General features: G+C 40.5%; 1 protein-coding gene and 1 long non-coding RNA gene across 13 annotated transcripts in view; one reads left to right on the top strand and one right to left on the bottom strand.

Moving 5' to 3' along the window:
• The window catches only part of LOC123378445, a 32086-nt gene extending 31634 nt beyond the window's left edge, over positions 1-452 (top strand). The window contains exon 3 of the long non-coding RNA XR_006582621.1: positions 382-452. This is a non-coding gene — a long non-coding RNA (uncharacterized LOC123378445). The remainder of the gene's footprint in view (positions 1-381) is intronic.
• Positions 1-26412, bottom strand: part of PARD3B (par-3 family cell polarity regulator beta) — a 665445-nt gene that overhangs the window by 245347 nt on the left and 393686 nt on the right. For all 12 annotated transcript variants that reach the window (XM_045032213.1, XM_045032216.1, XM_045032214.1 and 9 more), the window contains 4 exons: positions 25547-25717; positions 19091-19220; positions 15239-15344; positions 13316-13431 (listed from right to left, as the gene is read on the bottom strand). In XM_045032213.1, the coding sequence (XP_044888148.1) occupies positions 13316-13431; positions 15239-15344; positions 19091-19220; positions 25547-25717 (523 nt within the window). The remainder of the gene's footprint in view (positions 1-13315; positions 13432-15238; positions 15345-19090; positions 19221-25546; positions 25718-26412) is intronic.

Below are 26412 nucleotides of genomic sequence, written 5' to 3'. Positions count from 1 at the left end.
AGTGAAATGATTATAAACTGGAAAATCTTACAAAAAATACATCAGCTTGCCCTTTGTCTTTGAGAAACTGGTTTAAACATTCCTCAGACTTCACTGGGAAACACACTTCAGTCATGATTTCAGCTTATGTTCATAACTTTACATATAATGTTATAAACAGGCACTTTACCATGATACTACTGATCAGCAAGTTATGACTTTCCAAATGATATCTCACAAGGCATATATTGTAAAAAGATTATTACAATAGTGTGCAGGGTGTGAATAAAGGGGTGTATTCCATCATAATGCCTCACATCTAAGAAAGATAAAAAAACATTAATAAGCTGAGTCCTGTACAATAATGACATTCATTTTTCACTTGTGTTCTTTTTTCCTCAGCAAGACCTAGCCACACGGAAAGTTTTATTTTTAAATTTCAGCCACTGTTGGAGTATCTCTGCAGAAAGGCATCTGATTTTTTTTTTAAGTTGGGGGAGGGAAAACCCTCTCTCCAAATCACTACTAATTCAATAATGGCTGGACTATTTTTAAAGAAACATTTAGAGAAGAAATTACCTCTGAAATCATAATAAAGACTAACCATGGAAAGTTTCAGCCCAAGTGAAAAATGCCTGAGAATGTTCTGAGCATCTCAAGACATCAGTGCATACAGAAAAACTTCACAGAACAAAAATTCAACTCTAACTTTCCCTAATGAGAATGCTATAGATACATATATATGTTTTTAATGTAAGAAAGTTAAATGTGATAAACTACAAAAAAATCTATTTATTTCTGGGACGAGGAAGTAAGGAACGGGGAGCAAACAAACAAATGGAAATGAGCAGTATAAAGATGTATTACTTCTGAGGGAATTCTGCACCACTACGCAATGCAGAATTTTGCAGAAATTAACACTGTGCGTGCAGAATTTTCTTTCCCCCACAGAAATGGGCTGCAGTTCTCCTGGCAGCCATTAGGGGCCTCTGGACCCAGCAGAGCCCAGCTCGCAACTAGAAGACACTGCCAGAGGGAGGGAGAGGGTTCATGGCAGCTGCAGTTCCCAGCACGCCCTGAGGGAAGGAGACGGTGGTGCACCGCAAACTCCACACAAGCCCTGGACCCAGCATCAGGCTGTTTCTCCCTCTAGATCCCTGGGCTCTGGGGGGACAAAGAGTGGGTGTCTGGGCTCTGGCGGGGAGGGGATGTGGGTATCTGGGCAAGGGGGGCCCCCACGTCTGGGCTCTGGGGTGGGGGAGGAGGGGTTGGGTGTATTGGCTGCGGGGAGAGGGAAGACCATGTCTGGGATCTTGGGAGGGAGGGACTGTGGGTGTCTACCCGCCCCAGCTGGGCTCTGAGGGGATGGGAGGGGGCAGAGAAACAGGGACTGGGTTGTCATAGGGGTTTCTTTAACTCTCTATTCCTTGGGAAATGTTTGTGTGTGTCTGTGTTGTTACAGACATACTTGCTGACAGGTATTTTGAAATAAATTACCAAAATAATTGAAACTGGTGTGATTATGTAGTGTTATTTTGACAATTAAAGTTTGCAGCATTTTAAAATATTGTGTGCAGAATTTTTATTTTTTAGGCGCAGAATTTTTAATTTTTTTGGCACAAAGATGATACTTTCTGTTACTGAATTAAAAAAATGAGACATACATTTGGATCATTGTAGGATACATCTATATAATGTTTTCATAATCTATATATTATTTTCATAATATGCATTATTCGTTTGTCAGTTATCTGCACATCTCAAGAAATACATTATAACTAAGGCTAAGATTTTGTCACACATATTTTTAGTAAAAGTCACAGACAGGTCACAGGCAATAAAGAAAAATTCAAGAAAGCCTGTGACCTATCCACGACTTTTACTAAAAATATACATGACAAACTGGGAAGCTACGGGGTCCCCATACCACTCCAGGGGCCGTAGCTCAGAGCTGCAGGGTCTCCTCACCACCTGTGGCTCCAAGCTCTGGGGCACCCCAGCCACCCGTGGCAGCTCTGAGCTTTGAGGCATTCCCGTCACCTGCGGCAGCTGGGAGCTCCCGGGGGCCGTTCTGCCCTTGGGGGCTGGGAGCTCCCGGGGAATGCCCACTACCCGCAGCAGCTGGGAGCTGCGGGACACCCGAGCTGCCTGCGGTGGCTGGGAGCTTGGGGCCCCTCCAGTTCCCGGCCACCACCTGAAGTGTGGGGACCCTGCAGCTCCCAGGCACCGTGGGCTCAAGTCACAGAGGTTTCTGGAAGTCACAGATTCCGTGACCTCCGTGACAAAATCCTAGCCCTAATTATAACTGGTGAAACCAGCCACTTGTTTGCAGCCAGCACCTGCAATGCTCATTGAAATGTAAGTGACTAGTAAGGACTACAACCACTTAATACAAATGTACAGTTTTGGGGACTTTGCAAGACCCATATGATCATCCTCTGATGACAGAAGATGGCATATTGCTAACAAGCAGAAATCTCTCCAGTTAAACACTCACAGCTAGCATTACTCTTTTTACAATGCCAACACTATGTCAAGGGGTGGAAAAACTCTGTAACATGAATATGCAATTATGTTAAGATTTCCAATATTTCATGTTGAAATGCTTGAAATAAAGCAGCACTCTAGAACATGATGTAATGTTTAGTATAAGTAGAAGCAGCCATGATGGTAAAAATGCTTGTCTACTCCCTTCTATTCAGTTTTTGATTGGCCTCTCCATGCCAAGCGCAAGACAACCAAGTTATGTGTTTTACATCAATGTTTTTCTTTTCAGTGGAGTAGCATGCAGCGCATATTCTAAATAGGGTCATAAGAGTTTTGCTTCTCTGGATACAATAACACTTTCCTTAATGGTCAGTAAATTAATTTCAAACAGTTATTTAGAAAATCAAAATCAATGCATCTGCCAATAGTGATAATCAATGTTCCTCCTTTTTTGCAGATCAGTTTCAGCACCATAGCTTTCTTTTCTCAAGCTAATATAAAGCTGTTCTGTACAAAAAAAATCAAGTTGTTCTTCTTTACCAAAAGCAGGGTATTACTATTTTAACTTACAGTGCCTCTTTAATTTACATCATGGTTTTTGCACACGGACTGATACCTATTTTAAAAAACCCTTTAAAAATGTGTAAAGGCTACAGTACCATACTTCTTGTGAACAAAATGACATGCTTTTGAAGAGCAGTTTTGCATTTCTGATTATAAAAATAAAAAAAAGCAAACCTAAACCAATAAAACATCAAGGAATTTCCTGGAAAACTAATTCCTCAAACAACATTCTGTGTTTGAGAAAGCCTAACACAAAACTTTTTATAATAAGCAAATTCATTAGCAAAGACCTTACTCCCTAGCTACATACACAAACGCTGCTTACAAGCTTTTTAGAATCTAAATAAATTACTTTTTCTGATCTAAACATATTACAGTAATACAAGGCAACAAATCGGTCACTGGCTTTCCAGATGGATGTTATCCTTACACAGCCCTTTCAGCATAATAAAGACATAGCACTATCAATTAATTTTAGTCAATGATCGTGCCAATGACATGACTCTCTTGCAGCTTTTTTTTTTTTTGGTGCAGTGGCTCCCAATCTAGACGTGGGAGTAAATTACTCACAGGGATTGTGTCAAATTTTGGCTCTCAACTATCCCTTTGAATGTTTTGCTAGCTATTTCATTTATTTTTTGGAATCCCTCTACTACATTTTAGAAGTGCTGGGGACTTTTATCCCCTCTGTACTGGGGAGGATGGTTTACTGTTACATGGTAGGATACAAGCTGAAAACTCAGATCAGTTCCCTAATCAGTCGTATTTCATACCTCTTTTCCTCAAGAATTTTCTGTTTCTAGTGATGCTCTAAAGCAGGCAAGGGCCATATTACATTTTGAATTGTGATCATGGGCCAGGTCTACAAAGTGAGAGACAAATTATCCGCAGCCCATAACCATTCTCCCCTACTGATAACAATGGGCCCGATCCTGAGAGATGCTGAGCACTGGCTAGCTCTGCTCACTTTAATGGGAGTTACAGACACTCCACACCCTTCAGCATGAAGACTAATGGGAGGTTTGCACAAAGACGGAGAATAAAGTATGGCTTTTAAGTAGTAACAAAGGGCAACATTTTCCAAAGTGCCTTAATATTTGGGTGTCCAATGTGAGCTACTTAGAGCCTGAAGCATCAAGGATCTGAAAGGCTTCTCAGAATCTTTTTCTCATCTTTACTACTTTGCTCTAAACTGTTTTTTAAGAAAGATTGTAATTAACTTGACAACTTCATTCAGTTATGTTCCAAGAGCTTCCCTGACATTGTAGATTCAATACATCCCACACTTTGGCACAAGCCTCTATTTGCACCAACCATTACTACTAAAGAACTGACTATATACACTCTGTGCTGTACAGTACACAGGGACCACATTTCTATTTTTAAATTAAAGCTTTTTATTTGGCAGCATACAGCATCACTGTACCATCACAGTCGCCAAATTCTTCTTTTTCTTTTAGTGGCACATCAACTTCATTCTTCAGTGTTACACTGTCAACTGAGGCCATCCCCCTTATTTCACACCTTTGTTGTGTAGCTAAATACCTTATATAATCATTTAATTGTTTTCTATTGTTGGGGTTAATTCATATTTAAACAATGCGTGAGGAATAGATTTATGTTGTAGGTAGGTAATCGTGTAAGAAAATGTAGGATAATATTATAGGGGTATAGGATTGATATGGGTATATTATTGGTAAGAGTGTGTTAGGTATACAAGTAAGGTAAGACTGTAAAGTGAGACCTGTCAAATTTCAGCTTAGCCACATCAGGCCTTAGGCCTGAAAGAAGTTGACATGACTAGTTGACCCAAGGGTAACGCTGTACCGGTAAAGTTGCAAGATTATCATGAAAGATGTGTTAATGGGTGACGTTCAGGAAAATATGCAACCTCAGGCCCGTCATTACTGCAAGTTGCCCGATGGTAACATCATGGAAAATTCTGCAATGACTGCAAGTTACCATGGGAACTTATTATGTAAATGTTAATGATGACATGGGGAACTCAAAATATAGGCAATGGAAAGCGGGGTGTGGAATTTATGGGGTGTGGAAGTCCTGATAAGGGAAAGGGTTGGAACTATCATGCATCTGCATAAGGATTATGGGTGTGAGTAACAGAATAAAAGGGTTCCCTCAGCATCAATAGGGAGGAAAAATCCATCAGGAGACCTTCCACAGATGACCACCCGATGAGAGATCCACCCATCTCAGTGGTACCATTGGGGATGCATGTCTGAAAACATTGATGCTGGACATTTTATGGTAATCCTCCATCTTCATTTATGTATCTAAAACATTGATTATCTGTGTATTATGGTTTTTAATAAAGGGAAGATTGATAACTTGTGAATGTTATTGTGGTCACTGCTATTGCTCCCAGTGTGCTCCTACAGTCTCCAGACCTAATGATATTTCTTTTAGTGGTTGTCACCCTGCTAATTCAGATATTGCAGCCCTTAGGGAGCTCAAACCTTTGGCACAGGCTGCTATAGTTTGACATACCATTGGCAATATCAACCCATCAACATTATGAAGGCTACAGTCGCCTTTTCTAATTCTCTCTAACCTCTACCGAAGCAGATGAATCTTTCTAATGAAACACAGTACAACATTAATACTGATCTAGCTTGACTATAAACCTACACTATGTCATTATCACTTCTCCTAGGCCCCCAGAGTGAATCCAAAAGTTCATAATCAAATCTCTCATTTATAAGTTAGAGCCACTGGGAGGGGAATAAGCTTTATAATGCAATTATCTTAAAACTGATCTAAAATTTAAACTTGATTACCACCAGTCCCTTCATGTTCACAATATCAATACATGCATATAATTAATTTGTTCTAATATTTTAATTGTCTAAATCAAGTAACTCCACATTTTACAACAGATTGGGGTTCATTCTCTAATTAGAAATATACTAAGGCATTCAAATGTTTTCCTAATTTTTGAGAACACAATAGCATCCATTTCTAATATTTCACACTGTAATCTGCCCTCAGAAAATTTTACAGCATTAAAAAGTTACTTTTGATGTGAGCTGGATGCATTTTGAGATGCTGGTTAATACTTTGTCCCCCAGACAGCCAATTATGTATTATAATTTTGCTTAGCCCCATATTAGCTGAAAGGAGAGTCTGACTTTTATTTTAAAAAAGTCCTGCCCTCCAATGGCTGATTTGGCAAATAAATAAGAATTTGTGTACAACTTTAAGAAAGTATATTAGAAATGGTGATCCTCCAGCATGCCTTCAATCTCTTAATTCATGCTCTAAGGAACTTGACTAGGTTTTAAACTTGCTCACAACCCAAACACGTCTGATTTATATTCTGCAGTGACTTACTCACCAACACAGAGTCACTTTCTTCTATTTGGTCTCCATAACAGTCAGCACAGATCTTCCCCTAAGTATCTTTTCATCCAACCAAGACATTCCTCCATTTGAGAAATAATTATCTCCACTACCACTCTGTCTGCCCCTAGCTTAGTTACTTCCTGGGATCTCGGACTTCTATCTCAGTCTCCCAAAGCATCATCCAGTTCAGAGCAATCCAATAAGGTAACTCATAAAGATACTATTTCCCATACCCTTCTCAAAATTGTGAGAAGCCAGTGTTTTAGAGATGACTTGAAAAGTCTCATCTGTAACCTACAAAATCCTTCATTGTCAAAGAAATGATTATTTAGCTAAATGTTTGCCTCCTTGCAGAACATCCCATACCCTGTATTTTAGCATATAATTTAATAATTATCCCATAATACATAAATGGAGTTGGCTGGTGTCTCCACTAATCATGCCACAAGGTTAAGGAACTCTATGAATATGCCTAATGATGTTATAACAGCTAATTTTCACCCCAAATTTAAAAACCTCCCTGTTTTTCCAGGTCATGCAGCCTAACCAACTGAGGTTTGCTTGTTGTAGAAAGGTGTTCCGAGCAGCACCACAGGATACTAGTCATGGGTGTTGTGTTGCACATAAAAATGATATCTTTAAATATCTAAGTCTACAGAGTATTTTGCGTGAATTGATATACAACAAAATTGCTATACACTAATATCCTTCAATTTCATGTGGCTGCAGGTTAAAGCAAACGACACTTTCATGTTTTGCATACAGTTCCCATGGATGTAGTTTTTACAGTATATTTATGCAAAGCCTAAGTTATTCCTGTGCGTAACAATTTATGGAAATCAAAGGGGTTTATAAGCAAACAATAAAACACTCCTTTTTCTTTTAAAGCACACTCATTTTCACCCTTCAGGTCAACAACAGCAACAAAAAAAATCCATGTTGCCATATATTATTTACTTTTGGGAAAAAAATACAGTTGAGGGGGAAAAAAGCTAGTGTAAATGGATGTTGGTGAGTTATTATGGTAGTTATTTTCTATACAACTGTGTGGGGAAATGTGCATGTATAGAATGTGGTTAAAGGAGAGGGAAAAATCATTCTTTCAAAGAACTGATTGCTGCCTCTCCTTTCTCATCTGCCATTATCTTTTGAGATAAGTGTCTGACTTATTTGTGAAAAGGAAGATACAACATATTTTCATTTCTACACTTTTCAATTTGTTGTGCTGGGGTTTAGGTTTATAAAGGTACATGATGCACAGGTCTAAATTTGGTCAATAACCTAAATCTAATTGCGCAAGCATCAGGATCAGATTTTGGCTGGCCTTGCAGCGGTGTCTGGAAGCAAGGCATAAGGAGCCCTCCTCCTCCTTGCACAACAGAGCAAGGGGCATCACTCATACCAAATATGTGCACACCTACAGCACAAGGAGCGGTTCCACAAGGAGCAACAGACTCCACAAAAGGGGAAAGGTCATGCTGTCACCCTCCTCCTGCACTAACTGTTGGACTCAAATCAGAGCAGGGGAGGGAAGGAAACATATACCACACCTTTCAAATGGTAGCGTTGCTCTCATGTAAGCTCCCCCTATGCTCCTGGAGGTATTCTGGCTCAGTCACCACAGAAGCAGGCAGAATGTCATTAGGATCTGCTGGGGGCTTGGAACCCCTCTGTATCCTGCCGCTATAGTGGTGGCAATAAAAGGTTTGAGAGATCCCTTGACTTTTACTCTACAATAATGGAGGCTAGGGCCCTGAGCCAGCCACACTTTCACTCCCCTCCCTGAAAAACAGTATCAGCACACTTGCTATGTAGATTTTTCTCAGACTTCCAAGTATGTAAAATTTAATTAGTATTTCCAACAATAAACACTTTAATCACTGCTAGGGTATTCCAGTGGAAACTAGGTACCCTACAAGTAACTGGGGGCTTCTCCAAATATATAGGCGCCATAGATCCTCATTTTTTAAGTCAAATGCTACACCATATGCACCTCAGAGTCATTATTAACCTTGAGTCAGACCACATGATTCATCGCATGTGCATTACAGAGACTGCATCTACAAAAACAGATACCAGGGTCCAACCCCCTTAGTTCTTGCCCCCGTGTACAAACAGCGATGGAGACAGAAATTAGGAGACAGCAATACAGTAAAAGATGAGTAGCTACTGCTAAGTAATCTCTAGCTTTGCCTTCATATGTGCAGCTCCCTCAACTGTATAGAGGAGACTGAAAATGACAAAGTGATGCTGTATATTAAGTCCCTTATATTATTTGATCACTCCCTCTTATTTCCTGCTATTAAGTGTCAGTCATTAAAGGTATTAGTAATGATTTAACTTAATTTGTATTGCCACAATTGGAAAACAGACTAGTCTTCCACAAAGGTTTTCAGACCTACAAAAAAAAGTAGAAGAGAAAGGAAAACAATGGTAGTTTCAAACATGATTCTACTCGGAAAAGTGAGTATATAATAACGGCATATTCTTACTCAACAGAATTGATCCTTGTGTAGATAACAGCTCATTTTAGAGACAAAAAGGTTTTTACTATTTCTTAAACTTATTAGCTCCACAGTGCAAACCAAATGAGAGGTAATGAGCAGGGCTCTGCTCTTTCTTGTGTCACCAATAGAAGTGTTTACTAATTTCCAATTACAGGTCTAATCAGTGACACCTAGGCAACTGCAGTGACGACTATGTAGCTGCAATGGGCACGTGAACAAACAACAAAAAAACAGCTGAAGTAGACTATTGTTGATACCTGGAAGATGTCTCCCTTGTGTAACTGAGCTGAATTATTCTACATATAGCCTATCTTGCAGACGTACTTCTGTGTGTGCAATAAAAGCTAATGGTGAGTACACAACATACTTTAATAGAACGACTGCACAGAAATCCAAACTATTATTACTGATTTTCACATTTTAGTAAGTGTCTGCAACTTTCTGTGGATGACTGCTGTCAGTGTCCCAGTTTCTTTGCTATTTCAATTAACTTGTACCTGGGTTTTGCTGTAAGTAAACTGCACAAAGAGAACACTGGTACATAACAAGGCTATGAGACAGCATCATTTAAAAGCATATACTAGTAAACTTTTGAAAGCATCAGAACATTTGCATCTAATATCTCCAGCCTCGATGACTAGCAAGGTATAAACTCTCAAAGGGGGACAAAGGAATAAACGTAATCATATTCCACAAGCAAGCATTTGACCTAGCCTCTGCAGCTAAATAGCAATGACGTGGAGAACTGCACAAAACTCCCAGTAGCTATGCTAGCTTAACATTGGCAAAATGAAGTCTTGAGAGCTTTTGTTGCTGTAACATGAGTCTCTTCACAGAAGGTGTCAGTTTACACAGCCTTAGGACAGAAACAAATTTCACTTTGGACTACACCCCATATGCAAGCGAGAATGTGTGATTTACCAAGGTCTGATTTTCTTGGGACATAAAAACTAAGTACCCACTTCAACTCCAACTTGTGTAAAAGGCTGCCCTGGGAGATTCATGGTTTAATAAACGGTAAGACTCCTCTTCTATCATGGTGACGGACCTGAGGGTCTGTCCTTCTAGACTAATGGAGCATATCATATTCCAGATGGCTTTGAAGAATACTATTTTGCCGACAGATCACACTAACCACTACTAGAATTTTATAATAACCATATGCCCTTGACTTTTGATGTTGTGGCTCCTAAATGACCATTTGCTGGATCCGTAGCCATAGGTCACTATAGTTTTTTAATTATCTGCAACAAATGAAATGAGTTAGAAGACGGCTAGAATACCAATGGTAGAATGATAGTGACAAAGCATTTTTGAAGTCTCTGTCACTGCTGTACAGGAGGCAAAGAAGATTGTCTTTGTCTCTACTCCCATAGCGTCTGCAAACTCTCAGATAACAGATCTTTTTGAATGGTGATTGGCCTAGTTAAACTGCACAGTATTCACGATCAGAGCTGAATATTTTTCACTGAAGAATTTTCATTATACTTTGGAAATAAAATTAGTCAGATCACAACTGAGCTGTCTGCCTCTATGGAGATGAGGCAGGGGTTTTTTGAAATTACAAATACTGTTTCCTCTGCAGTTTCAGCCAGGATTGCTCACCTTGATTCTGGGAGGTGCTCCAGATTACAACCCATAATTTGGACCCTCACCCATCTTGGTGGCCAAGGTGGCAAGTAGGGAAGTACTGGGCTCAGTACTGGCTAAGACTTTTCCCTATGGGATGAGGAAACATGGAAGAGGGAGTAGGGGGTGACTTATTTTTAACCAAGTTCTTGTAAGACAGCTAATTCAGAAAACCAATTATTGACTCTGACAGTCTTGACAGCTATCCATCTGAATCTAATCTGCCTTTTCTGAGGGAAACTATGATCCTTTTTCAATCAGGTCTCCTTGACTTCAAGTCACACAGGTTTCAGGCCCAGGAACAAGACTGTAAAAGGCCTGGCTGATGACATGCTAACAATGGATGAAGGTGAAGTATTCATGACAGTTCTTTTGTTTGTCAGCAGTTTTTGATGCCTCTGATCAACAGATATTATGGGCTCGTCTGTGGTACCCAACAGGGCAAGTAGAACTGCTATTGTCTTTGTGAGATACCCCAGTAGATAGTTTTGGACAACTGGTTTTGTGCTCTAAGGACTCTGTCATGAAGGATACCTCAGAAATAGATTTTGTCACCCTCCCGTTCAACACGTATGCAAGTTAGTTGAGAGGGACAGTGAAGGGACATGGGCTGTGGTGTGTTTGAATAATGCCAACATCCAACTCACTGTTCTCCATGCTTGGCCTGGCTTGTGCAATGAAGCAAATGACCCAGTCTCTTAAGAGATGGGAGCATGGAAAAAAGAGAGCTGGTTCCAGTTTAATGAAGGAAGAATGCAATACCATGTTGGTGCGATGGGAGAAGCAGCTAGAAGAAGTGCTGAGGATAGTATTGGAACCCTGGATTTAGGCAGTGTGTCCGACAAGTTAACAGTTTGGTGTTACTTCTGGATGCCAGGCGGAAGCAGGTCCGGCTCCAGGCACTAGCTAAGGAAGCAAGTGCTTGGGGTGGCCAACACAAAGGGGAAGCGCTCCGTCCACTATTGGGGCGGCCCGTCCGGGTCTTCGGTGGCAGGTCCCTCAGTCCCTCTCTTCCTCTTTGAGCTCTCGCCGAAGTGCTGCCGAAGAGGAAGAGAGGGAGTGAAGGACCCGCTGCCGAACTTCTGCTGAAGAATGGAGCGATGCGATTGAGCTACCGCTGAAGAGCTGCCGATCAGCTTTTTTTTTTTGCTGCTTGGGGCAGCAGAAACCCTGGAGCCAGCCCTGGGTGGAAGGATGTGCCCAACATAGTTATGTCCTCTGGGCTGGGTGATCTTTCTGATGCAGACCTTGCTGCAGTTATCTGTGCCTTTGTCATCTTGAGATTAGGCTATTGTAACGTATTGTACATTTGACTACCCCAGGGACTACTCAGAAACTGTTTCACTAGTGGCTCCATGTTCTGGACTGGTTGTATACAGAGAGTTCAAAATGTTGACACGGAAAGCCTTAAATGGTTTTGGATCTTGCAACCGAAGAGACTGGTTCTCTCTACGATGTGATACTGCGGCAATTGTATCCATGTAGTGACCCAAATTAGAGTTCCCTGGTTTAAACGGGAAAAAGCTGCATAAAAGACATGTTTGTAAAGGTTCCTCAGAGACTTCAGTATGTCTAATCTCACCCCACAGGTCTATTAGGGTTGCCACCTTTCTGAACGCTGGTAACTAGACCCCTGAGGCTTCGCCCTGTGCCCCACCTCTTCCCTCAAAGGCCCCACCCCTGCTCTACCTCTTCCCCCCCAAGACACACCCCTTCTTCACTTCTTGTCCCGCCCCTCCAAGGCCCTGCCCCTGTTGCTCACTTCCTGTCTACTATGAAAATGCACATACATTCTGGATAAAAAAATCAGAACACAAAATACTAAGATAAATCTGCACTATGTCAGAAGGAAATACAGTGCGACCACCATTTAAGAAGCTTTAATCTGTTGGCTGTGTGTGTGTCTAAATAAACCATTTATGATCTATTTAAGGCCCTCATTCAGCAGAACACCTACGTGCACGCTTAGCGCCACACCAGTGGAATTACTCAAACCTACTGGATCAGGGCCTAAATATGAAATACCCAGAAAAAGAGTGAGATGTGCCATACAGAAGAAATATAAAAAGTTTAACTTGGTTCCTGATTCTTTGAGTTTTAAAAGGCTTGGAGAGTTTTCTTCTTGCTACTGCTAAAATACAACTCAGTTTTCCCCATAGAAAAGTATTTGGGTAAAAACAAAATAATAAATAAAAAAAAAAAATCAACCCTTGCACAAACAGTTTGCTAATATTGTGAAAACAATTTTCTCTGTTTCACCCACACTGCAAAATTTTCTGCACAGCTCTGATGGGTAGTGGACCATAACCATATGCCTATGAAAACCTACTGCAATGTTTTGATTGTTCAACTTTGTTATTGTCAATGATATTGTCCTAAGAAAATCAGCTGTTTTCTAATGCAGTTTTGCCATTGCCTAAATTCTATCAGAAAACAATATGTTTATTGTTTTGTTATAAACTTAGACATGCATGGACTGTTTAAAGACATAACTCTGGCAATTCTTCTACCTTATTTTCACAAAAGCTCTCTTTCCCTCAGCTGAGATTTCAATACAATGCATGACAACAAAATGATATTTGGGGGAAAAATATGCTTACTTCAATAACTATGGTAATTGTGATTAGATGTTATAGGAGGCAGACTATTGTCCCCACCACAGCAGCTCTGCTGAAGAATATGCTCACTGATCTATGTGTTTAAGTAACAAAAGCAGAAAATAAGGAGATACTGCAGATGTGCTATGGCAAAAACGATGACCTGATGACCCCACCTCCCCTCCATCTTACCAAGATCCATGCTTTTGGAGGTTTTCAGATTAATTGATTCAGGCTGCTTGGCTGGTGTCAAAGATCTGAAGTTGATGTTCTGATCTGTTAAATATGCTGCTGAATCCACTACAGAGCTGTGGAAAAAGCCATGCAAAACATTGAGGCACTAATACAAAACCAAGTGAAGTAATTAAAACTTTCACAATATAAATGTATTTTCCCCTCCAGTTGTTTGCAATCATGCATCTTAAATCAATCTCTGATTGTCACGTTTCTTTTGTGAGATTTAGCACCTCTACTCACATGTATTTAATTATATATATTTGAATACAGATTCTTCGTGAAGATAACTGCTGTTTTTACACGCTTAATATTTAAATATGATTTTATTTAACAGAACAGAAGGGGAAATATCCAGTGCCAACAGTCTTGTTTTCTCTTCTGCTGAGCTCTATTTAACTACCTCCTGTCTGAATTGTTTACCAAATAGGTTGCACAAAATGCAGCCCCTGCTCCTGGTTCACTCTCGCTGACATGTCAACAATCTATGTGAATGATGGCATTTTAAAAGACCACCACCACCCATCGCCATTTCACAGAAGCTCACCATAAATAAACCTGCATGGAAGAGCAAAATTCTGTTTCACAAAGGACTGAGATTTGAAATTTGGTTCAGTTTAGAATTGGAATGAAACCTGAAAATTTCAAAATTCTCTATGAAGGAAAATTCTCCCCGCCTGCCCCCCCAAAAAGCAATTTTGGCTCAATGAAAACTTTGTTTTCATTTTGATTTTATATTAAAACATATAATTAAAAAAATTAAGATAATTTCAAACAAAAGTAATTGCAAAATGAAAGACGTTTCATTCAAAGACTGTTGAAAAAGGATGTTTCAAGAATTTGATTCCTCCCCGCCGCCACCCATTTTTCCCTGAAAGGGAATTTCAGCAAGATAGACACAATTTTGCAAAGCATTTCAATTTAGTTGCAACTGCATTTTCTGACAGAAAATGGTTCCAAGTTTTTCTGACCAGCTCTACTCTCAGTTTCAATGTCAGATGATCATATCCCAAATATTTAAAAAGAGAAATAAGAGTAACAATCTCTCTCTTCCTCCCTTCCTTCCCAGTCTGCAGGAGATATATAGCCAAATCCTCACTGAGAGTAAAGCAACTGAGGATCTGGCCCATCGTTTGATTAGTTTACAAAGGATTTTGTTTGCTTTTTTATGTTAGTTTGTATGTGTGAGTGTGTTATACACCTTAGAGACAAGAGAACATCATATTAAAAGGACAAAATAGACACCAATGAAATTCATGTACATTAAGTAAAACAGAATGAAAAAAATTATAAGACTCTACCTGGATATGAAGTGTTTACGGCACTGGTGGGCAACCTGTGGCCCATCAGGGTAAATCCGCTGGCAGGTTGCAAGACAGTTTGTTTACATTGACTGTCCGCAGGCACGACCATCTGCAGCTCCCAGTGGCTGCAATTCGCCGTTCCTGGCCAACGGGTGAACTGCTGCCACTGGAAGCTACAGGCGGCCATGCCTGCGGATGGTCAATGTAAACAAACTGTCTCGCGACCCGCCAGCGGATTACCCTGAAGGGGTATAATATACCGTTTTCTTTGAAAAATAGTGCATGATTATGAAAATAATTAATGTTTAAAAATCTGTGCACCAATGAAGAGTGATAGATGTACCATAATTTGAAAACTACTGAAATAAACATATTAAATTCCAAAATAACCAAGCATGATTTATATTCCAGAAATGTCAACTTGACCACAACTATTATGGTGCAGATTCCACATCTACTTACACACACAATAACAGTGCTTTTAATCAATGAGAAATAACATCACAATTATCAGTGAGAACTGAGTCATTCTAGCCATAAAAAATAAAAATAACTGCAATAAAAAGTAAATCCAAACCTATGATTATAATCTTCAGAAAGCAGCTCCTCACTTGGGTGTGGGGGCAGGGGAGGTGGAACTTCATTCTCAGCACTACCACGATCAGACATAGTCAGCTCTGAAACTAAAAAGGGTTAAACAAAGTAGTAGCAGCAATTATATTACACCAGTTCACTGATCCATAACTAGACTGGAAGGCCTGAAGTGATCCATAAATTAGATAAATGCCTAAACTAACTAAATAAAAGAAAGTTCAACTGTTTTAATTTTTTTGGTTTGCAACATATATTAACTTCCAGATAGGTAGTAAGGTGCCTTCTCTGCAGATATCTCCTCCTCCTCCTTCTCTGTTCTTAATAAGAGAAAAGAAAAGTTGCTACTATCCCATGACAGGATGGCTAAGCAGGAAGCCCTGGATCATTGTCTAAATTCCTCCTGTAATGCCCGTCTATGATCATGAACATGACAAGTTCCTCTTCACCATCATTCCTTCCTTCTACTCTGTACTTTCCTATCACTTACTCCCTTTGTGATCACCAGCAGTCTATGAACATCTCTGACTTTTCTTTCTCCTAGCCTTCACCTTTTCTCCTTGTCATCACTAACTGCCATCAGCATCATGATTGCCACTTTCAACTCTCTCCCTCTCCCCGTAACTCCTCATTCTCTCTCATGCCATTCTGAATGCTCCCATAAGCCCCACCCTTGACCTCCCCATTATGTGCTACCTCCATTCTGGTCTCACATTACTGAGCATCTTTGGAGAAAAACTAGTGACTATACTGACTTCTTCCACTGCGTGTTCTCACTCCCTCATCCTTCCAACCTGCCTTTTTTCCTTTCTAGACACCATTACTCCTATTGTCCCAAACTGACCTACACCACAAGCTCATCTATTATGTCAGTTCCCTCCCTAAAGGCCCTGATCCTGTGAGTTACCAAGTGCATTTTGCAATATAGTGAGTGCCCTTAAATTCCCACTGATTTTACTCCACTGAAATTCAATGGGAATGGTGTGTACTCAGTACATCTGAGGGTTGGTGTGGTGGATGCAGAGCTGCCACGTAATAATCTATTAATACTGATACAGTATTCATAAAATTATGATACATGTGAACTGATCAATGAGGTGATATATCCGAATTCGTGTTATATCAGGTCGCATTATATTGAGGTAGAGGTGTACTTTGCTTTAAGATAGCTGTCTGGTCACTGGTTACTACTGTCATAGCACCTGGAGGGGACAAAACTGCAGGTGCTGAAGATAAATCAGATCTGCTAAGATAAGCATGATTAAATTACAGGCCTGATCTGAGACTAGGAGAATTGCATGATTCCAATCCAGGAGAGAAGACTTGGCTTGAGGCTAGACACATGATGGAAGTGCGCTCTAAGAGAGCAAGTGGGTCAACAGTGCAAGTAGCCCACTAACTGTGACAGTTGGGCCTTAGGTTTTATGCCATTTGGAGCAGGGAATGTTTCTGGTATTGTTTTTACAGCATGCAAAATTTTTTAAACAATAGTAATAGTCATTTTCATTATCAATGAATCTTTTCATGTAAACATGCCACACTTTTAAATGTAGATACTTGTACATCCATGAAGATTCAGCATGCCAAGCTATCGTAGGGTAGATACTTTATCTTTACAATATTTCTTAACCAGAGAGATGACAGCAATTCCTTTGCAACCCTGATCATTTTTTGGATGTAAAAGAGCTTCTGATGAGGCAGATTCCAGTAATCTTTCAGCACCAGAAATGTGAAGTTGCTGGCACTGAAGTATTGCTTCTCAAAGAGGTTGTTCTAAAACTGCTATTTCTGCACAACAGCTTGGCAAGAAAAAAAAATAGGGACCTGTGGGTGGCAAGCATTATTCATGCAAAAATAGACTGAACATTGGCATTTCAATATTGGATTAAAAACCCTCCTTTATTGAACTATCCACAGGCAAGACAAAATGTAATGTTTTGGCTATAACAGCTTTTCCCCAGACATTACATTTGATCTTGCTCATGTATAATAAAAAAAGATCCCTTTAAAAAAATCTAGTATTAATAAGCCAAGCTTCAACCTATTTTTATTGAGCTTTTAGAACAGTCTTATGTGTAGAGCAGTGACTGGTATTAGAAGTAACTTATTTGACAACATTAACTGAAAGTATGATATTTACTAAACATAATCCAACTTCTGCCACTAATTTTTTGCATTGGGCACACTGGGTATTGTGTCGATATCTCTGCTGTCTTTTATTACTATATACATTATGGTAGCACCCAAAGCTTCAGATCAGGACTGGAACCACAATGGGCAAGACACCACGAAAACATATAGCAAGAGACAATCCCAGTATCCGATATAAGACTTGTTCAGTGTGGGAAGACACACAAGCACATTTGGGTTCACTGGGGCCCTGTGGGATTGCATGGTTTCATGTGTGCAGATACCATTGTAGGATCGGAGCCTATTATAAAAGAAAATGCAAAAACTGTTTGTAACAAATGATACGGGGGTGGGCGTGGGTAACACTGATAGGAATGTAGGTTAAATGTTCAAAATTAAACAAATATTTCTACAGTAAAATACATGTTACATGTATGTGCACTGTATTATTTTAGGGCCATATTCTCTGCTCACATCTACCTGAAGGATTTCGGCTCTGATATAGAGAACCCTCTACTAGGTACTTTGCCGCTCTAGGCAAATGCGTGTCTCATTCCTCTCCCCCCCCCAGCTGGCATTCTATTTGATTTCACTAAATAAGTCTTTTTTAAAAACGTAAGTCACAAAGATACTTCACTTAGTTTCTCAGTAATATTTAAAATTCTCTCTCCTTAGCCTTTTGACTGACACCACCCATATCTTCCCAGGCCTTGGTTTCTCTCTCTCTCTCTCTCTCCTCCCTCATAAAGGGTCTCTCTCTCTTTGCCCTATGTCTGTGGTGTCTTCTCAACATCTAACATCCATTCACCTCTCACATTGTGGTGGGTTGTCTCCTTCCTTTAGCCCTCAAAAATGTAACACAAAGAACGAGCAAAATAAAAAGACACACACTAGCAACCTCTGCTGCTAGGATCCCTCAGAAAGTATAGCTCTTCCAAACAGGACTTATTCTGATCCTTATCTAGGTACTTTAAAAAGTGCCTGATTAGGAACATGAGGAGTCCCACCAAATGGGTGAGAACACCTAATGAGACTTCTCAAATGCTTAAAATTAGGCATATGCTTAAATACCTTGTGGAGTCAAGGCTATACATAGCTGCCAGTGGGGTTTTTCTGCTGGTACGGGGAGGAGGGAGGAACATAAAGTGTCAGTGCTAAAGCTGGGTATTGTACTCAGCTATTTACAGACTAAGAAAATTATAGTTACTAGTTTCAAAGTCTGGAATGGGGAATGTAAATATGATGTCCTAATTCTATTGTACATTAAGGGTCTGTTTCGAACCTTAAAAATATTTTAAGTCTTAATAAACTAAAATATCAAATCTTATGAATATTATAGTATAGTATAAATTCCTACTGGATTATAAAATGGGACACAAACTAGACAATTTGCTTTTTAAAATAATCACTGTACCCATCAAGGATGTATAGAAAATAAACATTTTGACAATATATATTTTGCAATCATCATTTGTTTTTTATCCAAACTTACGTGTTGGGCAGTGAGCTAGAAACTGTTACTTAAACTGGAACCTGTGCCAGGAATTTAATTCACAAGTTCTGAGTCAGCTCTCCCACCCTCCCCGGATCTTCGAAGTAACAGAGCCTGCACTTACTCTAATTAGCTGCTTTTCTAGTTGATGTGGATTTCTGAAAACAAAAAGAGCACTTTTTTTTTTTGGCACGAAGAAGGCTGTACAGTACATACCTTTTAGTCTTTCCTGAGGACTGTAAGTTACAAATTGCTGCAGGACAGCATCATTGCGCCTGGAGATAGTGGTAAAGGTCTGACTGCCCTCAAGTGCTGGTTTTGGAAAAAACCCATGATCTGAGCGTTCCTAAGAAGAAACAAAATCACATATTTTAATGTAAAAAATAAATGTCCAACAAAGCCAAGGAACAGGAATCACTAAATCACACTGGGGTTTGTGCATAATTTGTCAGGTGTTTATTGTATATTATTAACTCTGCAATGCGAAACATGAAAGATGTCTTCAGACCATTGCTGGCCATGAAACAAGAGATTACCCTTACATTCGAAATGATCAGCCAGGATGATAAACAGAGAAAAGGACTTCTTTTTTCTGACCCACAACTGGCTTCATGTTATTCCTCCATCTGCGAGGGCAGCTTGTGGCATTGTCAACATAAGGGCACAGGCAATGCCAGTGATATTTCTTTGCCAGCCAGCTGGTTCCCTTCGCTCAGAGACTGAGTGTGTATGCTCTGATGATCACACACTAAAGCAGCCTTGTAACCCCTAAACCCAGGTCTTCTGGCTGGCAGCTGAACAAACTTTTGCCACACCTCTAGTCTGTTTTTCTTTTGAGATATTCCTCCCCCCCCCCATCCATATTGCAGCTCCTAATTTATTCTCCTGACAGTGGCAGTTAAAAATGCACAATTTATCAAACTGGGACAAACCCAAAAAGGCACTTCTGTAGTTGTTGTACAGGGGAAATTATTAATATACACAGTAAAATGCTTTGGATAATTATTACCAGGTAGAATGATATTCTCAACATTGTAGTTTCTTTGAAAAGCCGATACATAACCAGAAAGGAGCCTCCACTTGGCCTCCATTTTACAAAGTTGCCTTCATCTGGGCCAGCGGATTTCATATTGCAGGTGTAGCACTTATACATTTTAGAACATGTATGTTCGAATCTTCTAGTGTCACTAAGTTTTTGTAAGAAATGGATGGAATGCCAAGGCTATATTTACCTACATCCTGTCCCTTTAAGGCAGGGCTCTCAAACTCAATTTACCTTAGGGCCAGCACCAGTCCTCAAATCCTCCCAGTGGGCCAATAATGTCACTCATGCTGACCAGAACCCACCCCCCAAAACTCCGCCCCACCTGCCTAAGGCTCTAGGAGGGAGTTTGGGTGCAGAAGGGGTGAGAGGTTGGGCTCTGGGAGGGAATTTGGGTTGGGGAGGGGACCTGGGGTGCAGGCTCTGGGCTGGAGTTTGGGTGCTGGGTGCAGGCTCTGGGCTGGGGCAGGGAGTGGAGGTGCAGGCGGAGGGGGTGGGGTTGCAGGCTCTGGGAGGGAGGGAGGATGGGTGCAGGCTCTGGGAGGGAGTTTGGGGGTAGGAGGAGATGTGTGGGAAGGGGGTGCAGGCTCTGGGAGGGAGACTGGGGACAGGAGAGGGTGTGAGGAGGGGCTGCAAGCTCTAGGAGGGAGTTTGGAGGCAAGAGCGAGTATGTTTGGAGGGAGTATGGGTGAAGGCTCTGGGAGAGGGTCTGGCCCCGCCCCAGAGCCACAGGGAGGGACCAGCAGCCATGTGGAGCGAGCAAGCAGGAAGCCGCTCAGCTCCACTGTGCTGTCATTGGAGGGTGGGGCCCCGGGGCCATTTTAAATCACCCAGGGGACGTGCGGGGGGCAGCGTGCCTGGGGGCGGCAGGCGGGGCCAAGGGACAGACCCGGCCCCCAAATTGCTGGACCCCGCGGGCCACATTGGAGAGGTCCTCGGGCTGCAGATGGCCCGTGGGCCAGGAGTTTGAGACAAGGCAAGGAACTATGCTGAAGCGGTCAAAGGGAGCAGGGTGTGGTGACAGAAGAGTCTAGCACTCCTGGAAGACACTGTTGCAGTGGGCTTTTGCAAGCCCTGTGTTTGCCTGATTCTGATTACGGTTTCAATAAAATGTTCCAGTTTTAAACAGCATGCCTGGTCCTGAGTGTGTAACACAGGCACCAACACTTATGCATCCTTTTTTGGGTACTATCAGTTGTGCACACAGATTGTGTGTAAAACTTTTATCTTCTACGCGCATAAATGATGGTACTGAAAAATGCATGCAAGTAAGCGTGCCTGCAAAGTTATGCTCAAAGCTATAGAGTCTGGGTTAAATTGCCTTTGAAACTTTTCATCATCATCATCATGATGTTCCTATTATGCCTCTGGAGTTCAGTGCAGTGACGAAGCTCCTCCACTCCAGTCTGTTTCCGGCAAGTCTTTCAATGGTTCCCCAACTGTGTCCCAGGTTTTTCAGCTCAGCTTCCACAACTCATTGCCATGTTGTTTTTGGGCGGCCTCATTTTCGCTTGCCTTCAGGTGTCCATATTATTGCTATTCTGGTGATGGAATCAGTTTCCATTGGAAGCACATGACCGATCCACCTCCAACACCTCCTGGCAATGAGGGTGCTCAGATCCTCTTGGCTGCACTGTGTCAATAGATCTTGGTTTGAGATTGTTCTGGGCCAAAAGATACGGAGGATTTTTCTGAGGCAGGTTGTATGGAACGAAGACAGTTTGGACATGTCATACTTTCTCATTCCCCAGCATTCTGCACTATAAAGTAGTGTTGAAAGTATGCAGCTCTGATAAATCTTGAGTTTGGTTTTGGTGTTGTATTTTGATGATTTCCAGTCTGTATTTAAGCTCCTGAAGGTGTTCCTGGCTTTATTGATTTTGTTCCGGATGTCCTGGCTTGTTTCTCTGTCCTGGCTGATGGTGCTGCCCAAGTATGTCAATGTTTCTACATTTGTGAGAACATAGTCATCTATCCATACTGGTGATGGTGAGGCAACATTAAAGGTCATGATATTTGTCATATTGCAGTTGATTTTCAGTCCAATTTGCTGGCTGAATGCATTGAGTCGGGTTGTTTTTTCTTGTATATGGTGTTGGGTATGTGATAGGAGAGTGACATCATCTGCGAAGTCCAGGTCTTCAAGGGATGAGAAGAGTGTCCATTTAATGCCTCTTGACATGTCTTCTGTTGTATGCCACATTACCCAGTCAATGGCAATGTTGAAGAGGATTGCAGACATGACACACCCCAACGTACTTCTCTTTTGACTTCAAAACTGAGCTCACTGTGATCAACACTGCATGTAAAGTTGAAATAGAAGCTTTTGATGACGTTGATTATATGGAAAGGAATTCCATATGCCCACAGAATGTGCCATAAGCTGGTCACGTGAATGGTATCAAAAGTCTTCTCAAAGTTTATGAAATGTATGTAGAGTTGCCATTGCCATTCTAAGCACTGTTCTATTATGTTTCGTAGAGTGAAGATCTGGTCTGTGCATCCACGCCCTTTCCGAAAAACAGCTTGCTCTTTTCTGAGAACACTATCAACTGCCTCTGATATATGCTGGACTATGATATTACACAATACTTTGCTTGGCACAGATAAAAGTGTGATACCACGCCAGTTATTACAATCACTAAGAGTTCATTTCGTTGGTATCTTCACTCATCTGGCACTTTCTCCCTTTCTCAGACTGATGTAAACAGAGGGGTCGGAATAGATGTGGCTAATTTAGGATTTACCTTCAACAATTCTGCATTCAAGTTATCTGTGCCAGGAGCTTCCCCATTTGTTAAGGATTTGATAGCTTAAATGATCTCTTCCTTAGCTGGGGTGTCTTTGTTGATATCAAGATCTTCTGCCTCCTGGATGTTTGCTTCCTCTTTGGGTGGCTCCCTGTTCAGCAATTCTATACTGCTCGTGATATTTGTCCTTTAGTTTCCTGGATTTTATGTCTAAAACTTTTTTCTTCAGGCCTCGTCTGGTTACTATGGCATTCCATGTGCTGGGTGTAACCCACTCCTTCCTTCTCTTCTGCCTGTAGCCTAGACAGAGATCACTGCTCTGTTTATAAATTGCTGTTACTTTGTCCAACTTCTTGTTGATCTCCTCATTTGCACTGCCCTTCTCTTCATCAAGGTCTGCAAGTGCTTGAAACCTGTTCTTGAACTGCAGAATGAAGGCTTTCTGTATTTCAAGGGACTTTAGCATGTCAATATCATGTCTCTGTCCCTTGTTTGGTGGACTCTCACTTCTCAGTTTTTGCTTGATGGAGGCTGTCACAAGGTGGTGGTCGCTGCCAACATCTGCACCCCTTCTCACTTTCACATCTGTCAGTGAGCGTTGCCATTTGCCATTGATCATTATATGGTTCTTCTTTTGCCTTATAAGACTAGTGATTTTCCAGAGAAAGACAGGCTGGGCATAAGGCCACCTTTACTAAGACCACTTCATCAATTTTGAGAGCCTACTGGTGACAACACAGACAGCTACAGACCTAGTTTCATAAGCTTCTTCTTTTCTTTCAGTAGCCACTGGCCAAATAATATGTTGACTGTTTTCCCCTCCTCCTCATTAGAATGCTCTATTCACAGACAGTTAAATAGTATATTCAGAGTCTCTTTATTATGGGGAACACCCATTGTTAACAATTGTACGTGCCTCCTGTGTACCAGAATTCTTTAAGTTGCATTGGGAAGATTTACCACTTATTCCTTATGCCAAGTGATCCACATCTATTACCTTTTGCAAGTATAATGCCGGCTAAATCAAGCCCTGCACTGATACGTACTACTACTACTAAATTAAAGATGGGGACCCACTGGGAGAGGCAGCCTTAAATTAACAACAACAACCAAAAAAAAAATCTGCTTTTCCCACTCTTTGATAAATGACACAATCGATATCCCAACAACTGATCAGTAATCAGTTTAATTAGAGTATTCAGCTTGTAAAACAGAGCTGTCATGGAAGGCCTCCATTAGTGTCCTGACCAATAAAACAAATAATGGATTTTAAAACATATTCTGCTTATACCAAGCTGGAATGTAGCAGGCAGGAAACGGTTTTGGGGAAGGGAAAGAATGGGTCATGGCCCATTTTGCTATAGTCTCCAGCCTCAAATGGAATTACAATTGAACCTCGAGCACATTCTATAAAAATTAATTTCTGTTTAAAATGAATTTGATTCAATCAAGAGCTCATTATGTATTCTTCACAGGGCATGTGTCAGAATTGTTTATGTGTTTCATACATCTGGGTAATGTATAAAACTATATACTTTGACTATGAAAAGTAGCTTCTTGTATTTTTATTACATCAATAATTCAGTTGTAGTATTTTTGCCAAAGTTGACTTTTTAAAAATAGAAGGTAGCAATGATAAGCTTTATTTCTAGTTTTCTCAGTAGATGGATTATCATTCATACTTCATCAGAACACAGAATAAATATAAATGCATAATACTAGTTTTACATAAGGTACAGACCATGAAAGATAACTGCAGTTGAATCAATTTGCTTTCTTAAATTTAAGAACCACCACCCTAGAATATGCTTTCAACCTGTCTAGAGTGGTATCACCATTGATCGTCTAATTGTGGTAATAAGACTATAAAGGGTCTATGTCTCCAGCAGGAAAAGATTTGAAAATATTAGCCAGTAATCTCAGAAAATGCCCCAGGTAAAGTACCCACTTGCTTTCCTTGTCTCCCCTCTGCTGTGTCACAGTGTATCCACTGAGACAGCCTTTGTCAAAAGCAACTTCCCAATGCAGTTACAGTATAAAATTTAGCAATTTTTTTTTATGCCAATCCAAGTGGGAGGTAAAGCAAGTTTAAATATAACGAGTGAAGTGGAATCTACCATAGAGAGTTAACTATTCACAGCTTAAGGGAAAACAGCTTCCCTTCACCAGAACAACCATTCTCTCTTATCTTTCATATATATATAAATACATACACAAAATATTATTCTCAAACATTCACCCAGAGTACTATCATGTGATTTCTAAAGGCCCTTTTTTCTTTTTGATTTTAATCACAGTTGTATCTGTTTCTTGTGAACAGTATATAAATTGAAAATCCAGTAAAAAATTATTTAAAAGTGAACGTTAAAATTAGTGTGACAGGTGGATAAGCACCTCCAGAAGCCAGGGGCAGACAGCGTATTTCTTTACAAGAATAGTAAAGTCACACAGACAGATCGCTTACCTCATTTCCTAGAGTTGAGTTCAAAAAATTCAAGAACTCAAAACTGTAGTACTTTTTTTTTTTTTAAGTGGCTTTCCTTAATGCAAGTACTAATGCACTCTTTTGAATCAGTGCAGCGATGTGCCAGGTTTATAGAGTCCGAACTATAATTTAAATAAGTTTATTTTTAAGTGTTAGTTAAAGCCATAAGGTGAGTGAAATTGTAACCCCAATGAAATCAATTAGGGGTTTTGCCATTGACTTCAATAAGGCCAGGATTTTTCACCCAGTATCTTTAAGACACACAGAGAAATAGGAAGATATTTTCAAAATGGTGGATGGAGAATTGCTCCAATAACTATTATTAATGGAACTGTGAATACAATTCTTTGCTTACCACAAGGAGGTCTAACTCATGAACAAGTTTTTTGCATCACCTGCATTTGTCTATCCAGTCTCCTGAGAACCACCAACTGAATCATCCCGCGAATGTTCCCTTCCATAGACATGGAACGCCTCAGTGTCTCCATGGCTTCATGGTTGGATTTCCCCAGAAGAGACTCTCCATTCACTGCAATCAGCTGGTCATTTATTCGCAGGCGGCCATCCTAGAAGGCAACCAAAAATATTGAAGTAATACCATGTAGGGGCAACATGTATAGGAGAGCAAGATACAGTCATGTTTCTTTCTTAGAAGCTATGTACAATCCAGTTGTAAATATCACCGTCTACGTAAAAAGTCTACGTAGCGCTAGCTGGCCAATTCCCAGTATTTGAGTAGTACAGTTCACGAGACAATTACAAAAACATAGGCACTTTGTACCAGTCCTAAAGAGAAGAAAATGGGAATATGGACTCTGGGATAGAGAACTTATACCACATCTGTTAGTATCTGTTGTACAATCAAGAATGAACATTGCAGCATATTTTTAAATTCTGTGCATCTGTTGTCAGAATCGGCTAAGAAATGATACCACTCCACAAATTACTCTGTCCTATCCTGCTCATCATGCTATAGTTAATATGCCACCATACAAGGAAGTGTTCTCATACAGAATGATCACTAAGACGAAAGCATCCACATTTTAATGAAAAGCTCTTCATGTATTTTAACAGCTAACCCTGCTGCCAATAACAAAATTGAAGTTGTGCCATCTAGAGCGGTTTGTGTTTTTGAAGAAATCCATTCACTTTCATTGCCAGAGTTTGCTGACAGCTGTAGGCATAATAAACGTATGGACACTTATTTTCTGCCTTTAGTAGGCATATTGTTGCTTTTATTAATATCTGTGAATGATTTTTT

Source organism: Mauremys mutica, chromosome 10, assembly GCF_020497125.1.
Source record: "Mauremys mutica isolate MM-2020 ecotype Southern chromosome 10, ASM2049712v1, whole genome shotgun sequence".
Classification (NCBI taxonomy): Eukaryota; Metazoa; Chordata; order Testudines; family Geoemydidae; genus Mauremys; species Mauremys mutica.
The sequence above is the reverse complement of the archived record's forward strand: the minus strand, read 5'-3'. Positions and strand labels throughout refer to the sequence as shown.